Genomic DNA, 18,483 nt, shown 5'->3' with positions numbered 1-18,483 from the left:
AGGTTCCACATCGTCGGAGCTAATATCCTTCCTTACTAATGAGTTAATTTCCTCTTTAACCAGCAATGCAACTCCACTGCCTTTTCCTATTTGTTTGTCCTTCCTAAGTACTGAATACCAGTGGCTGTTCAATTCCCAACCCTGGGGTCGCCCTGCACCCATGTCTCTGAAATCCTGACTATATCACACCTGTTTACATCTATTTGCATGATTAATTCATCCACTTTATTGCGAATGCTCCACACATTAAGGCACACAGTCTTGAGGCTTGTATTTTTAACATTCCTTGTCCCAGTCCCATTATTTATCACATGGCCCTGTTTGATTCTGGCCCTTGATTTCTCTGCCTATCATTTCTTATTCCACTTTGTCTTTTTTTCTTGTCTGTGTTTCCACCTCCTGTGACTCCTTGCATAGGTTTCCACCCCCCTACCATTTTAGTTTAAACCCTTCCACTAGGACATCAGTCCCAGTCTTGCCCAGGTGTAACCTGTCCAGTGTGTACTGGTCCCACCTCCCCCAGAACCAGTCCCAATATGCCAGGAATCTGAAACACTCTCCTTTCATACCATCTCTTCAGCCACGTGTCCATCTGATATATCCTGCTATTTCTGCTCTGACGAGCACGTGCCACTGGTAGTAATCCTGAGATCACTAACTTGGAGGTTCTACTTTTCAACTTATTTCCTAGCTCCCTAAATTCTGCTTTTAGGACCTTATTCGTTTCTTTACCAATGTTGTCTGTGCCAATGTTTACTACCACCATTGGCTGTTCACCCTCCCCTTTCAGAACGTTCTGTTCTCTTGAGACAGCCTTGACCCTCGCACCAGGGAGGCAACAATCATAGAGTCTTGTTTTCAACTTCAGAAACGCCTATCTATTCCCCTTACAATTGAATTCTCTATAACTATTGAATTCTGACACTCTTTGCTCCTCTCCTGTGCAGCAGAGCCAACCTTGGTGCAACAAATTTGACTGTTGCTCCATTCCCCTGAGAGGTTATTCCTCCAACAGCATCCAAAACGGTATGTCTGTTTGCAAGGAAATTGCCATTGGAGATTCCTGCACTGCCTGCCTAGTCCTCTTGTTCTGCCTGGCGGTCACCCATTTCCTTCTTCCTGTGGAGTCTTGGCCTGCAGTGTGACCACCTCTACCACCTCTATATGTGCTATCCACGATACTCTCCACCTTGTGGATGCTCCACAGTGACTCCAGCTCCGAAACCTGGGCTTCCAGGAGCTGTAGCTGGAGACACTTCCTGCACACATGCTGACCCCAGACACTGGAAATGTTCCTGGTTTCCCACAGAGCAGGAGGAGCACATCATATCATGGTTTTGAGTTCTCCTGCCATAACTTACCCCTTTAAATTAAACCTGTTAGAAGATACTTAAAATCAAATAAGATCAAATACTCTAGTACCCGTCTTACCTCATTAGTACAGAATATAGCCCCTAGACCACAGAATAAAAACCTTACAAACTATAAGTGATAAAAGTAGTAAATACTTACCTGGCTGCATTCCACTCACCCAATTAGCTGCTTGCACTTGCCCGCTGTCACTTTCAAATCCTGATGTCACTTCAGGAGCTTCAAACTCCAAGCTAGCACTCTGTTCTCACTTTTTCTCGCGCTCTTTTATCCTATGGCTCTGCTCTCAGTCTTGCACTATTTTATTCTCCCAACTCCACTCTCAGCCTCGGACTCTTTATCCTCGAGCCTCAGTCTAGCTCTTTCCTGCTCTCTTTTATCTCCCCAACTCCACTGGTTTTCCTGTGATTTTGTTATTTTCAACAAAAACTGACTGCAGGATACTGTTCCCAGACTGTTTCACTGTGATGCTGACTGCCCCTATTCCCCGAAGATAAGACACCATTAATAATATAACACAGTTATCCTCTGTGGGTGAAGCGGTGGCACAGTGGTTAGCACTGCTGCCTAATAGCACCAGGAACCCGGGATCAATTCCGGCTTGGGTCACTGTGTGGAGTTTGTATGCTCTACCTGGGTATGAATGCGTTTCCTCCGGGTTCTCCGGTTTCCTCCCACAGTCCAAAGATGTGCAGGTTAGGTGGATTGGTCATGATAAATTGTCCCTTAGTGTCCAGGGATGGGCAGCTTAGGTTATGGGGTTACGGGAATAGGGGTGAAGTGGGTATAGGTGGAGTGCTCATTTCAAGGGTCGGTGCGGACTAGATGAGCCGAATGGCCTCCTGCACTAGAGGCATTCTATTCTATGAAACTAAAACTTTATGCAGTCATGTCAACGCCTGGCAGACCTTGCTCAGAAGAGACCTACTAGGACAGTGTTCTTCAAACTTTTTTTCCAGGGACTCATTTTTACCAACCGGCCAACCTTCGGGGCCCAATCTGGCCGACCTTCACGACCCGCGCCGGCCGACCTGAGTGACCCACCATTTTCTCTCACCTTGTTTGCTGCTGACTAAAATGGAGGAAATGGTTTTGGGTCCCTTTGGCCCTCATACACGCTTCTCCAATAGAACCTGTTGGATGAAGGTGAAGCCTTCCAGTGTCGGAAAGTATGGAGTCTCCATCTGTCCAAAGTTCTGCATTTTTTTTCTGGTAAAAATTTATCAAATAAACCCCCCCTGAACTTGTAAAAATAATAAAATAAAATGAATAAAATAAATGAATAAACCCCCCCCCCCCCCCCGAACGTGTAAAACAAAAAGCTGTGACCGATCATCGGCGCGCATGCACAGTGCGGCCGCAGATTTTTACATGTCGTGGCCTTTTTGAAGGCTGCTTGCAGCCGGCGTTTTTAACAGCCGGCTGCTGTGGCTGTTGCGCGCAGATTTGCGCAATCGGAGCACCGCGACGGACGGCACTGCCACCCGCCTGGGACCCACCCACTGGTCGCGTCCCCGAGTTTGACAATGCTTGTACTAGGAGACCAGAACCTCCTGATTAAAGTGGCACAATTCTTCAAGGACACCCGATGGCCTGGAAAAGGAGCCTGAGAAAGGAAAACCAGCGATCTAGAGTCCAAGCCCGATCGCACCTCCTAGAAACACCTGCCAAATGTGTGGTCGAAGTTGTGGCTCTCGGATCGGGCTCCTCAGCCATGCAAGGACGCACAGAATCCATGACCAGTTACACGGAGTTTCTTAGGTGGGCAATCACACTCGTTAGCGAGTGATCACCGAAGTAAAATATACAACAGTAACTAAAGTGGTAATTCAGAATTAGTGTGACAAAACTTAAATTGTGTTGAACTCATCGGTTTAGTTCCATTACTCTTTCTATACTGCCCTACTGCCCATTTCTCTCTTAATATTGATCTTTGAGCAGGACCTGTGATTGGTTGCTGGAGCTATTCAAGCCACTGCTCAGCTGCTCCCGGAGGACTTGCATTAAGAACCTCATTGTAACAAAACAAGCTGAAAGAGAGAATACAGATCCACTTTACCAACAGAAGGTCTCATGATTTGTGGGGTGTACTTTGGGGGGGTGTATTGGGAAAATTAATAAGACATTGTAGACCAGTTTATCCTTAGTCAGTCACAGCTATGCTGTACACAAGAAAGCAAATGCAAAAGCATGCTATGAAGTAACTGCATCAACAAGCTATATTTGATTGCCTAAATCAGCACATTGTGTAGAATTTGGAATGACATTTGTATGATAATTGCAAAATTATATTTTGAACACTAACATTTTTAAATGTCTTCTAAAGTGGATATGCACTGAATGCATAAGGGTAATTGACCTCTCTGCTGGGAGAAACAGGGCATTCTTGTCTACTCTACCTAAGCCCTTCATAATCTTGTACATCTCAATCAGGTGACTCCTCGGCCTCCTCAGTTCCAAGGAAAGCAACCCCAGCCTCTCCAATCTTTCCTCATAGTTGCAATTTTCAAGCCCTGGCAACATTTTTGTACTCTCTCCAGAGTGATTATGTCCTACCTGTGACAGTGACCAGAACTGTGCACAAAATTCCAGGTGTGACATTCCTCTTTTGTATTCAATACCACACCCAATAAAGGAAAGTATTCTATATGCTTTCTTTACTACCTTATCCACCGCTCCTGACTCTTTCAGGGACCTGTGGACATAGACTCCAAGATGTTTCCCTTACTCTACCCCTCCCAATATCCTCCCATTTAATTTGTCTTCTACAGATTTGTTTGCCCTCGCCACATTTCTCTGGATTGAATTCCATCTGCCACTTTTCCATTCACTCAACCAAACCATTGATACTATTCTGAAAACAGCTATCGTTTTCATTTTGGATACAATAGCTATCCTCTTCACTATCAACTACATGGCCAATTTATGTGTCATCTGTAAACTTCCCAATTGTGCCTCCCACATTTAAGTCCAACAAATAGCTAGGAACCTAACACTGAGCCCTGTGGAACGCCACTGGAAACCGTTTTCAATTCCTGAAAATATCCATCAATCATTACTCTTTTGTGTCCTGTCGCTGAGACAATTTTGGATCCAACTCGTCATGTTTCCCTATATCCCATGGCCTCTTACTTTTCTGAGGTCCATGTGGGACCTTGTTAAAAGCCTTACTGAAATCCATGTAGACAACACCTACTGCACTACTCTCATCAATTCTCCTTGTTACTTCCTCAAAAAAATGTGATTAAATTAGTAAAACACTCCTCCTCTTAAACTAAAATGTCTATCATCCCTCTCCTTCGTGAAGGCAGAGACAAAGCTCTTGTTGGGAACCCTGCAGACATCTTCAGCACCAGTGCACAAATTACCATGTACATCTCTGGGCCCTGTTCTTTCCTTAGTTATTCTCTTAGTCTTAATATACTTCCTTGTGTGGTTCTAATTTTTTTGTTGTTTAAAACCGAGATGAGGAGGAATTTCTTCAGCCAGAGGGTGTTGAATCTGTGGAACTTTTTGCCGCAGAAGGCTGTGGAGGCCAAATCACTGACTGTCTTTAAGACCGAGATAGATAGGTTTTTGATCAATATGGGGACCAGGGGTTATGGGCAGGAGAATGGGGATGAGAAAACTATCAGCCATGATTGAATGGCATGGCAGACACGATGGGCCGAGTGGCCTAATTCTTCTCCTATGTCTTATGGTCTTATCGTACCCTCCTGCCATATCTTTGCTGGAAGTGTGGTGAGATGGTGTTCTTGTGTTTCACCAGACATGTAATTGTGAAATAAATGTTAGAAGTGAAATTCAGGATCAGAAAGAATAGGGGACAATTAAATGCAATAATTGCATTGAGGAGGATTGATAAAGTTCGGAGTGTTGCTTAAAAGAGAAGTACATTGCTAAAGCTGTTTGTCTTGCACTCTTGGACAAATTCAAGAATGCCACATTTCAAACGATTTGTGCTGCTGATTGGTTTGCAAGGATTTTTTCCCTTTATTCAGTTCATGGGATGTGGACATCGCTGGCTGGGTCAGCATTTATTGGCCATCCCTGAGGGCAATTAGGTCCGGAGTCACATATCGGCCAGACCAAGTAAGGTTGACTGATTTCCTTCCCTAAAGGACATTAGTGAACCAGATGGTTTTTTACAACAATCGACAATGGCTTCATGGTCATCATTAGAATTCTAATTCCAGAATTGTATTGAATTCAGATTCCACCATCTGCCCTGGTGGTATTGGAACCCAGGGCCCCAGAGCATTATTCTGGTGGGTCTCTGGATTACTAGTCCAGTGACAATACCACTACATCACTACTCCCCCATCCCCCACCGCCCCCCGATTGGTCGAAGCGATGTCACGGCAAAGGCAACGGAGCATTTATAGGCTCCACAAGCTCCCGGGTAATTTTAAAAAGAGACAGGACATATTTCTTTTGTTTGCAGGGAACGGTCCTTGTGTCTGAATATATGTCACTTCTAACAAGTGTAAATGAGCCATGTTATGAGCTAGACCAATTGTGTTAAATTACTTATTAGTGTAGGTATTAGCTTACTCAGGATTGTTTGGCAAGTGTACCCTATTGCAGAATCGCATCCAATGGCTGAGCCCACCACCAGAAGGGAGACATTGCTGTTAAGTTCGAATTACTTTCACAATTTGCGGGACGGAACCTCATTAAAATGTTGTATTACTGATTTGCTTGCTCAGAGCAAGATACTCGGACCCCCTAATGCTTGTATGGTGTAGTTAAACTGAAAGTGGGTATATTTGCAGTGGATTGTACTTAAATGTTCCTGCTGTGGGAGGAGGTGGTGAGTAAAATCACCCTCAATGTCTTGTGAAAATGTGCAGCTGAGTTTTAGTCTGAGTGCAGTGTGTTGATTTGATTACAGTCTTCACTTGTACTTTTATACAATTCTGTGTTTTGGGAACCAGAAAGACTAAAGTAATAAATTATAACACAACTTTTTTTTTCTTTTAAAGATACAAATCAAATGAAGAATATGTCTATGTTCGGGGCCGAGGGAGGGGCAAGTACATTTGTGAGGAATGTGGAATACGTTGCAAGAAGCCGAGTATGTTAAGAAAACACATTCGCACCCATACTGACCTTCGACCTTATCACTGCACCTATTGCAACTTCTCCTTTAAAACAAAAGGTAAGTTGATGATGATGCATACAGTGGCACAAGCTAAATACACCCAAGTTTACTGGTATAGAGCGGTTCTATTTGCATGCTTTGTGCAATGCCTATTACGCAGATTGTGGAAACTTGTATGATCCCTTCACTTTACATCATTAAGTCACAGCCCCAAAGGTGGAGAATGCAAAATGCCCAATACAGGTAAATGTTCTGACCTTTACTTCTCTTTATTTCTTTCTCATTTCTCAACCATAAACTTTCTTACTTTAAAAAAACACAAAACATTTAAGGATTTGTGACTTGGCTCCTGTGTAATCTAGATCCTAGATCCTATCAGCTGGATAAATTGGTGGGTGATGTTAGCAAGGCTGCATTTATTGGATATCACTTGTTATCTTTGATGTGGAGATGCCGGCGTTGGACTGGGATGAGCACAGTAAGAAGTCTTACAACACCAGGTTAAAGTCCAACAGGTTTGTTTCAATATCACTAGCTTTCGGAGCGCTGTACTTGAGGAAGGAGCAGCGCTCCGAAAGCTAGTGACATTGAAACAAACCTGTTGGACTTTAACCTGGTGTTGTAAGACTTCTTACTTGTTGTCTTGAGGAGGGTACGGAACACCTACAGGAAAAGATTTTTTACAACTCAGTGAGAGTTAAGAATTACCCACATCGTGTAACATTGGAGGTACATTATAGATATGAATGGAGCCAGAGGGGATTTACAGTGAAACACACACTGCCTAGGCACAGGGACCCGACCAATGCGGGGGCCCCACGGCAGCCGGTGCACTGGGCATCCAATCAGAACCGGATTACTCTGCATTTGCTGATAGGCTCATTCTATCAGCAAGAAATGCAGAGCAAAATCAGACTGATTGGTGAGCCTGAAAGAGCGGGAAAACACTTGCGCAAGGTTAACTTGAGGAACGAAGAGAGGTGAGGAGGGAGAGGCAGAGACTGTTGAGGTTTTACCATTTTTGCAAAAGGAGAGCAGGTTTGTGACTCGGGCCAGGGCACACCAGCGGCAGCGAGGCGCCGAAAGTCACCACTAGGTGAGGTCAGCCGCCGAGGGGAGCAGCAGGCACGGCGAGCAGGTTACTCGACCCAGGGCTGACGGCAAGCTAACAACTGTGAGGTGACGAAAACCACCACGAGGTGAGGCGAGCAGGCTTGCGGCTCGACCAGGGCAGGCCAGCAACCGCAATTTGCTGAAAGTCACCACGGGGCAGCCGTCGAGGGGAGCAGCAAGCGCGGCGGCAAGCAGGATACATGACCCAGGGCTGATGGCAAGCTGGCAACAGTGAGGCGACAAAAGCCACCACGAGGTGAGGTCAGCCACCAAGGGGAGCAGGTTTGCGACTTAGCCAGGACAGGCCAGCAACAGCAAAGCTCCGAAAGCCACCACGAGGTGAGATCAGCCGACGAGCAGGTTTGTGACTCGACCCAGGGCAGGTCAGCAACAGTGAGGCACGTGGACCGACGCCCCGAATCGAGCCTTAGCCACGAGGAGATGATGAGTGAGGCAGGAAGTTGCCTTCAAGATCCCAGGCAAGCAAGGTGAGTGAAATTGTGAGACTTGGAGGGTGTGATGACTGTGTGATGATGGTGGGTGTATGGGGGGGGGGGGGGGGGGGGGGCGGTGCAGGGTATAGCATGGCATGAGGGTGTGGGGGAGGAGAGTGTGAGGGGGGATTGGCCAGGGTAGCAGACTTGCAGGGAGAGAGAGTGTTTCTACAAGTTAAAAGTGATCAATTTGTGTTTTTTTTGTGGCTTCTGGCTTTGTGTTCTGTGGGGCAAGGGTAGGTGTGATCAGGAGGGGTGCGAGGTGAGATCAAAAATGAAGGTGAACTGTAAATCCGCCTCTTGAGTGGACCCCTATACATCAGCAGTTAATATAATTCGAAGCTTTTGGTTCACTATAGTTGTGCCATCAGTTAAAAATGGGCGGAGTGTGCACTCCATGCTGCTCCCAAATCCCCCAAAATGGCAGTTGGTCCAATGTACATTGTGAGATCCCAGTTTGCACATTAAAAGAGTCTGCCACTTGAAACAGATGTGTGATTCAGCTGTTCAGCAGTAGGCCTCTTTCAAGGTAGTGTTTTCCTGATAGGGAATGGGAATGGAGTTGTAAGCTTTATACCTGCCACCTTTGAGTCACTGCCACCTGGTTTACATCCAGTGGAGCAAAAGAAAACTCCCACACCTTTTCCTGCTGTTCTTTTCCAAATAGTGTCATGGGGTGTTTAATAGCTCATTGGTAGGATAGGCAGGGCTTCAGTTTCATGTCTCATCTGAAAGGACTACAGCTTTGATAATGCAGCACATGTGCTCAATATTTCACTAAAGAATGAGCACCAAAGTCCTGGATTGAATTTGAACTTGCAGCTTTCTGCTTGGATGAGAATGGTGCCACTGGGCTAAGGATGGTTCATTTTCTAAGAGCATCAATTCTGGCATCCACAGACGGCACTTTTCAGCAGGCCAGCGATTGGGACAATTGAACTCAAGACATGAATTATCAGCACTGACTGCTGTAATTTTTTAAAAATTAATTTACGGAATGTGGGCGTCGCTGGTTAGGCCAGCATTTATTGCCCATCACTAGTTGCCTTTCTAGGTGGTGGTGAGTTGCCTTCTTGAACTGCTGCCATCCTTGAGGTGTAAGTATACCCCCTGTGCTGTTAGGGAGGGAGTTCCACGATTTTGCCCCAGCGACAATGAAGGAACGCCGATATATTTCCAAGTCCGACTGGTAAGATGGCCAGGTGGTGGGGTTCCCGGGTATCTGCTGCTCTTGTCCTTCCAGATGGTAGTGGTCGTTGGTTTGGAAGGTGCTGTCTTAAGGAACCTTGATGAGTTACTGCAGTGCATCTTGTAGATGGTACACAGAGCTGCCATTATTCGTCAGTGGCGGAGGGTTTGAATGTTTGTGGAAGGAGGAGCAATCAAGCGGACTTCTTTGTCATAGATGGTGTCGAGCTTCTTGAGTGTTGTTGGAGCTGCACTCGTCCAGGCAAGTGGAGAGTATTCAATTACACTCCTGACTTGTGCCTTGTATATGGTGGACCGGCTTTGGGGGGATCAGGAGGTAAGATACTCGCCCTAGAATTCTTAGCCTTTGACATGCCTTGGTAGCCACAGTATTAATATGGCTAGTCCAGTTCAGTTTCTCATAAATGGTAACCCCCAGGATGTTGATTGTGGGGGATTCAGCGATGGTAATGCCATTGCATGTCCAGCAGCGATGGTTAGATCTTCTCTTATCGGAGATGGTCATTTGTGGCACAAATGTAGCTTGCCACTTGTCAGCCCAAGCCAGGGTATTGTCTAGGTTTTTGCTGCATTTGGACATGGACTGCTTCATTATCTGAGGAGTCGCAAATTGTGCTGTACAATTGTGCAGTCGTCCGCAAACATCCCCTCTTCTGACCTTATGATGGAAGGGAGATACTTTACACAGCAGCTGAAGATGACTGGGCCTCGGACACTATCCTGAGGAACTCCTGTAGTGATGTCCTGGAGCTGAGATGATTGACGTTCAACCATTTTCCTTGGTGCCAGGTTTGACTCCAACCAGTGGAGAATTTACCCCTTGATTCCCATTAACTCCAATTTAGCTAGGGCTCCTTGATGCCATACTCTGTCAAATGCTGCCTTGATGTCAAGGGCAGTCACTCTCGTCTCTTCTGGCATCGGCTCTTTGTCCATGTTTGAACCAAGGCTGTAATGAGTTCAGGAGCTGAGTGACCCTGGCGGAACCCAAACTGAGTATCCGTGAGCAGGTTATTTATGAGTAAGTGCCACTTGATAGCACTGCTGATGATTCCTTCCATCACTTTGCTCATGATGGAGACTAGACTGATGGGGTGGTAATTGGCGGGTTGCATTTGTCCTGTTTCTTGTGTACAGGACACGCCTGGGCAATTTTCCACATTGCCGGGGAGATGCCAGTGTTGTAGCTGTTCTGGAACAGCTTGGCTAGGGGTGTGACAAAGTTCTGGAGCACAAGTCTACAGTACTATTGCCAGAATATCGTCCATTGTCTTTGCAGTATCCAGTGCCTTCAGCCATTTCTTGATATCACTTGGAGTGAATCGTATTGTCTGAAGACTCACATCTGTGATGCTGGGAACCTCCGGAGGAGACCGAGATGGATCATCCACTTGGCATTTCTGGCTGAAGATTGTTGTGAATTCCTCAGCCTTACCTTTTGCACATATGTGCTGGGTTCCTCCATCATTGAGGATGGGGATGTTTGCGGAGCCACCTCAGTGAGTTGTTTAATAGCCACCACCATTCACATTTGGATGTGGCAGGATTGCAGAGCCTTGATCTGATGCATTGTTTGCTTTCTACCCTCTTGAACATAATGTTTCCTCTTGCACGTGTGGTTTTATAAAGAAAATGTAGCACCAAAAAGATACACAGCAATGTGGAGCTGTGTTCCAAACGGGATGAGAGGTAGCCTGGCAAATTCCACTTGTAGAAATCAAGGTTTTTTTGCAGTTTTCTGCTCTTAACTAATTTTCAAGTAGGATCTGAAATCTATGGCATTCCTTACCTCCCTCGGTCTTTTCTTCCTTCCACACCTTCAAACTTATAAAACCAAAGCTTGGTGGCACCTAACCACTTTCCCGACTTGCCTTTGTCTTTTAACCTTTGTATCCTGCACTTTGGATGTGACCCCTGACCTTGGTTTTGCTACAAAAGCAGAAGTAATGATTTACTTAGAAGGATGTTCCTTTCTGATTTCTGTAGCGTTTATACAAAGCTTTTTAATATTGGTTTCATACTGGAGTTAGCTGTTGAATCATTGATAAAATGAATATTGAAGAGAAGGAGCTCAATTTTGAAAATTTGCCGGGATGTATAGCCAAGTATCTGACATGAATTGCTCCAAATGAGGTTAAACATGGATTCTATCACTCCCCCATAAAAGCTGCTCTAGCTGGTATTTTACTTCTTTTCAAAGGAAACCTGACCAAGCACGTGAAGTCCAAAGCTCATAGCAAGAAGTGCATGGAAATGGGAGTGGCAACTGCTCTATTTGAGGATCAAGACACCGATGAGTCAGGTATGGACACACTGTACAAGGGCCAATTTTAATGTTGCCTGCCCAATGGAATCCAGGCACAAGAGCAATTAAAATTACTTCAGTGACTTAAACACACTCCAAATCCACTTCCCGTCTTTTCAATTTTATTCTGCTCTTTTGAGCAGGTGAGTGCGGCACCTGCCAGAAGATTGGAGCCCTTCCATAAATGTGCAAATCCATCTCTGATTAGGATCCAATTGCAATCTTAACTTACGGCCTGCTCAGGGAAGCCATAATGGCTTCCTGGTCAGGGCAGGCAAATCTGGGACCAGAAGTGATTCAGAAAAGTCACTTAGTTTGTTTCCTTCTGGGCCACAAGGAGCAGGAGATGTCCTCGAACCTTCCTCAAGAACTAATGGGCCCCACCCTGCTGGGGCTTGCAATCCTGACACCTCTCTAACTACTCAATTGACAAAGTCAGCCAACTCTTCCCGGATGTTAAATTATCTTGGGCTGCGTTTTGCAGAGAGCCAAATGTACTCTTATCCACTTAACCTTCAATTGTATAGCACTGCTGGCTATATCGATGATACTTCCTCCGAAAAATGAATGTATGTTCGTAGGTAGAGATGACACAGCCAACTGTGTGGTATAATTATCAAGTGATCACTGGAAGCAGAGAATATTGCTGAAATTTTGTTGCAGGCTCTTGATTTGCCATAATAACAGAAACTTCCTTTATGTGGTATATCCAGAGTTTCCATCGTTCGTCTGCCAAAGGTGGGTGGTGGTAGATATTTTTCAGATTTACAGCTGTTTTTGCAGTAATGTTCCCTTGGCCAGTTTTGGGTCCCTTACCCTTTTCAATTTTTATAAGCAACTTAGACTCTCGTTTTGGAGCAGCATTATAAAGTTTGCTGATGACATGAAACTTTGCAGAGTAATAAAACCCATGACCCTGTGACTACTCTGACCCACACGTCCCGGTGGTCCTCGCCCCCACCGAGAGCCCCAGCTCCTCGTTTCCTCATATTGAACTCTGACTGCTGCTGCTTATCCCACTCACTTGATAGACGGATGGAATTTTAACCTGATTTTAAAAAAAGAGTGGGTGTGTTAAAAGCCAACTACAGCCCGTCAACTTCCACTTTTAACTACAACATATTTGACTGCATGTGATTCAATCTCCTTTGCAATCTGAGGTGGGTGCATCTAAGCTGGTGGGTTGTCTGCACAAGTCTTGTGACAAGTGCATTCTCAGAATGAGTGGCCTCTGTGACCTCCTGCATCACCTGCAGACAGACACTTGACTGGCCTGTGAAAATGAAGGATATGTTTAGAGGTGTCAGCTTATGAAGGTTTGATGTTGATATTTTGAATATTATCATTTTTAACTGGCAGTATTGTATGTTAAGTGACTAAAAATTTAATTCTGTCGCCATGTATCTGGAAAGCCCCCATCTCTGATTGGCAACATGTTGAGATTCCCCTTATCTCCGATGCCGGCTCCTCTGCAGCTATCAATAAGGGCATGTGCACATACAATATCTGTATGTGGCCCCCCTTATTTGGGGGGCCACATACAGCTCTCTGCCTCTCTCTGGAGTTCTGTGCTCTCTCTTCCAGCAGAAGAGAGAAGAGACTTATGAGTGAGTAATGGAATGCATTGAGTGGATGGGCAACATCTGTTGAATGTCACTTGAGGGATAGGAGTTTTGTTGTATTAAGATGAGGGTGAGAGGCAGTGATGAATGGTTTGGTGTGGATTTGAAGAAGTGCATAGACAGATGCACCTACAAGACAAGATGGTATAAGGAGTAATTATAAAATAGGCTTGGGGAGGCAGAGAGCAGCAGGGATAGGGATTTGGTGTTGCACATACATCAGGATGTACTTGAATGCACCATTCCACTCACTGTTCCAACCGGATTAGATAATTAAACCTCTTCTGCCACCCCCGCTCCTGCTGCTAATCGCCTGTGCAATCTCCTGTCAGGTTTCTTTGTTCTCAAAAGTAGGCATCTTCCTGTAGTTTGCAGAGAAGATAACCTCCCAGCGGGTCCTTGCGGATCGCAGCATCAGCTTTAGGGAGGTATCAGTGAAGTGAGGTGCTGCCTTGAAGCATTGAGAATCCATTGGTGCAGTTTCCTCCTCTGTTCAAAACACTTGGACAATCCTTCAGCTTTTATTTTCAACTGAAGTAGACTTTTGTAAATCATCATCATGCCTACTCGTGCTATTTGGTTCAAGAACCTGGAAGTTGGATGCTAATACAATGGATGGGTTAAAAAAAACAACAATGTCTATACGCATGTGCTACTTGCAGCTTCCCTGGTCGTCTTCCAGTCTCCCCATCCCTTTCTTTCTTCTACTTTACTCCCCCCCCCCCCCCCCCCCCCCCCCCCCCCCCCCCCCAATTTGATCCAATTATGCGCTCACTAATCTAGCTTGATTTCTGTGTGTAACACCATAAGTGATGTGGTAAACTTGGCTGTTACTAACATAAGAGTAAGTTCTGGTTGGTTGCTTTTTCATTTATTGACTCAGAAGCAAATATCTTGCGATTTCCTGAACTTCCCGCCCCCAGTTCCCCACACTTGTACATGCAGATGTAATGCCCTAAAACAGGTGCTGCACATGTCAAGTTTTTTTTTGTAGAATCTAGCTTCGGAAATAGACTTGAACTATTTTTAATCAAATAATTTGTTGATCTGCTCTCATTCTATATTTTCAGCTATTGAAAATGTTACTCTGTTTCCGCATCCATTTGATCTTGGACGAACAGACAAATCAGAATATACAAATGTAAAGGAACCCATCACATAAGACCATAAGATCATTCATTTAATGGAGAAAATTGGATGGGTTCTATTACAGGCAAATGCTCTGACTCACTCAATTTTCCAATATTTTTCATTCTTGGGTACGTTTGAATCAAATGCGTTCACATCTCGGTAAATCTTTCCCATATGTTTTTCAGTTGCAATATAATTATGTTTCTACTTTCTATTAGTGTGTCGCATAAGAACATAAGGAAAAGGAGCAGAGTAGACCATGCGGCCCGTGGCGCAGTACAATATATAATAGAGCCTATTAGTGAGACCTTTGGCTAAGATCAAGTGTAGTATCTGCTCTGCCTTTTGGCTCAGATCTGGTATGTCTTTTTTGTGGGGACAATGAATTGGATTCAATTTGAATTGGTATTTGGAGCAGGCAAGGAGCTGGATTAGGGGTTCGCCCCTGTCCACACTCTGAGCCCTGGCTTTGTAACTCAGAAAAAGTAATAATAAAAAAACATAGTGAGAAATATAGTTTACTATAACAGCCAATAACTGGCAACAAAAAGTTAGGACGGCTATTATCACTTAACAGAAAGCCTGCCTTGATTGTATCAAAAACATAATTTTTCTTTTTCGTTTGCACACACGTGCACACAAAATAAATCTGCTATGTAAACTTCACTCTACTGGAAATAACACTCCAATACTGATCTGCAAGCTGCTGTTTTTAAAGTGTGACAAAAATAGATTTGTCTATGTTGATCATTAACTTGTGCATTTCATTGTTGGAAATCACATCTGCTAAGTTAAACCAAAGGTCCTATATCCAGTAGCTGGTAGACAGAAAAATAATCCTCTGTTGCAACCTCTGGGTTCTTATCACCTCTCCAGATATTTGGGGAGGTTAGGATACACTACAGATTACAGGGGAGGCAAAATCTGCTTATCATAGAATCTATACGGTGCAGAAGGAGACCGTTCAGCCCATCAAGTCGGCACCGACCCTCTGAAAGAGCACCCTTCCTAGGTCCAGTCCCCCGCCCTATCCCCGTAACCCTATCAAACCTGCATATTTTTTGGTCTGTGGGAGGAAACCGGAGCGCCCAGAGGAAACTCACGCAGATAGAGGGAGAATGTGTAAACTCCACACTGATAGTTACCCAAGGTCGAAATTGAACCTGGGTCCCTGTCGCTGAGGCAGCAGTGCTAACCACTGTACCACCATCCTGCCCACACGGTGGATGATCTGATGACATTGAACCCAAGAAACAACACCCCTTGCTGCCACTACACCCCACCCAAAAAAAAGCATGGTTACCTGCTTAAATGTTTTATCAATTGTGTAGGGAAGGGAGGGAATGGAAACCTGAGAACTGATTCATAAGGTAAATCTGTCTCAGCAAATCAGTTCATCCTTGTTTTGAAGAAAACATCGTAAACTGTTTACCAAGTTAAGAAGTGATGCCAATAAGCAGTTATGTACATGACAAATGATTAATACCTGAAATGATTCTTCAAGGAAACAAAGTTCATGGGATGTTGGTGTCGCTTGCTGCATTTAATGCAGCCAGCCACCAGACCAGGTAAGGATGACAGATTTCCTTCCCTAGAGGACAATAGTGAACCAGACTAATTTTTGCAATGGTTTCATAGTCATCATTAAACTTTTGATTCCAGATTTTTATTGAATTTAAATTTTACCTTCTGCCATGATGGATTCGAACCTGTGTACCCAGAGCATTACCCTGGCTTTCTGGATTACTAGTCCAACGGCAATACTACTACGCCATAGCCTCCCCTGTGATTTTGTCTATGAGCTATATTTATAGGTTTCTAATGAAGGTTGGGCTGCAATTCTACATTTCTTTCGCCACATCTGAATTGATCATCTTGCGCAATCTTCATTTTAAAAAAATTATTGCATGGAATGTGAGCATCATTGGCAAAGCTAGCATTTTTTGTTCATCCCTAATCACCCATGGTAAGGTGATGGTGAGCTACTTTCTGGAACCACTCAGTCCATGTGGTGTAGGTTTACCTGTAGTGCTGTTAGGAAGGGTGTTCCAGCCTTAAATATGTTCAACCATCCACAACCAAAACACTACCTGCTCACAGTATCTGGCCGGAGAACCTGTTTGCCTCCTGAGGGAAGAGGACCACCCCTCCTATCCAACTCCTACACCAAGGATCCAATTCTACAAAGAAGGATTTGGGGCCACATTGTCTTTCCTGTTAAATCATTTTTACTCCACCGTCTGTCCCTTCAGGCAGCTGCTGCAGCCAAAATGCACCCCCCCCCCCCGCCAACCCTTTAATTATTTTTATTCCATCCTTAAAGTTACAAAGCCAATGCACACAGTGGACAGGACAAACCCTTAACCCATCTCATTGCTTGCTCCAAAAACCAATTCAAATTCAATTTAAAGTCAACTCCTGGTCTTCGCAAGAGAGACATACAAAATCCAAGTTGACAAGAAAAGGCATTGCACCTCATCCTGAGCTTGAACTGACCCTTGATCTTAGCCAAAAAGTGGAGGGTGCCTTTAAGTGGAGCTAGCCTTGCACATGCATGGGTCTCCTGCTATGGCATACAGCCACTCATCATGTACTTAGTACTGAGCTACAAATGACAGTCATTTAAATTAGCAGACAGCATAATGTGGTGCCTGCATTGCTATGAATAAGCACAAGCTAATCACACATTACGATCCCTGCACCCCATTACTGGCCTAATTCAAATTTTCCCATTGGTCTTCACCAGAACAAAAACCCTCTTCTGCAGTTGGTTAACCTTTCTTTTAAGTGCTGGTAAAGAGTTAATTATTGGTTTAGCATAAAGATATGTTGAATTATTACAAGTTCAGTGCCTGGAACTCCTATTTTGGAATTTCAAATTAGTGAAGCATAAACAACTTTTTTTCATTTCCCAATTGTTGTTAAAAACATTCTTTATAGTTTCTCTTTGATTACTGGAATGCAACTTTTGCACAGTATTAGACTTCAATGCAAGGAATCTGAATATTGGTCCTTGGGATATGTGAACATCAGGAGAGGCAGGTGCTGAGTGTAATGTGACACACTAGTACAGCTACAAGAATTTGTATTTTGTGCATGTTCTTTGCCATTGATGTAGAATTTGTGATTGATAGCCTAAGGTCTGTGTGTGCAAATAGAGTTGAACCCTTACTGCCATTGTCATTGTTTTATAGCATTATCAACTTTTTGTAATAAATGTTATAATCTAAAGGGAGTACAACTGTGATGGTCAATGCTTTCACCTAGTAGACAAGGAGAATTCTGCTATTCCCATGCACATTTTAAATTTATTTTTAAACCACCACTAAATAGTCCCGTTTATAGGCCTTAATTATTGCCATTAACGAATCACTACCTCAAGATTGCAGGTGTTCGAAAAGCTCAGAATTAATTTACTTTTGCAGTGTGAAACATTGACAGGTAAATTAAACATTGCATTTTCTCATGGGCCGTTGTACAAATGTTTGATTGCGATTATAACGCTAATATTCTTCATTTCACCTTTTGAATTCAGTGTTCACATATGAGAATTTTTTTCATGATACATTTGCAATACCTTCAATATTTTTTGACCAAATAAATTTAAAAACAAAATGGAACAGGGATATTGATGCTGTAAGATTACAGAAATCTTTGTAATTCAGTACAGTTGTATTATGCAATTTGTCAAACTTCATAAACTGGGATTTAAAGGGATTCTTTGGCTAACAAAGTTCACAATGATTGCCCTTCCGAATTTAATTGCAACTTAAGATTTAGCACAAGCTGACATGAACATCCTGAATTTGTAGTGTCACGTTCATTGCTCTGCCGTAGGCTGCATTAAGGGCCCCTCCCCCACCACACTAGAACAAGCCATCGGCAAAATCAGTTAATCTGGCAAGAATTTCCCCTTTCTCACTCATGTTTTTCAGTTATTTGAATAGATTAGAGAAGCTGGGGCTGTTCTCTTTGGAAGGAGAAAAGGTTAAGAGGTGATTTGCTAGACATTCAAAATCACAAGGATCTAGACTGAGCAGAGAGAGAAATTATTTCCATTGGCAGAGGCTGGTTTAGCACAGAGCTGGCTTTTAAAGGAAACCAAGGCAGGCCAGCAGTGCGGGTTCAATTCCC

The 18,483-nt window shown here is 44.0% G+C and overlaps 1 protein-coding gene across 1 annotated transcript in view; it reads left to right on the top strand.

Annotated features, from left to right (window-relative positions):
• hivep1 (HIVEP zinc finger 1) overlaps positions 1-18,483 on the top strand; it is a 287,398-nt gene that overhangs the window by 210,764 nt on the left and 58,151 nt on the right. Inside the window, exons 5-6 of the mRNA XM_072509568.1 lie at positions 6,357-6,532; positions 11,492-11,593. Of these exons, the coding sequence (XP_072365669.1) occupies positions 6,357-6,532; positions 11,492-11,593 (278 nt within the window). The remainder of the gene's footprint in view (positions 1-6,356; positions 6,533-11,491; positions 11,594-18,483) is intronic.

This window comes from Scyliorhinus torazame, chromosome 6 (genome assembly GCF_047496885.1).
Source record: "Scyliorhinus torazame isolate Kashiwa2021f chromosome 6, sScyTor2.1, whole genome shotgun sequence".
Taxonomy (NCBI): domain Eukaryota; kingdom Metazoa; phylum Chordata; class Chondrichthyes; order Carcharhiniformes; family Scyliorhinidae; genus Scyliorhinus; species Scyliorhinus torazame.
This window is presented reverse-complemented; position numbering and strand designations above follow the sequence as displayed.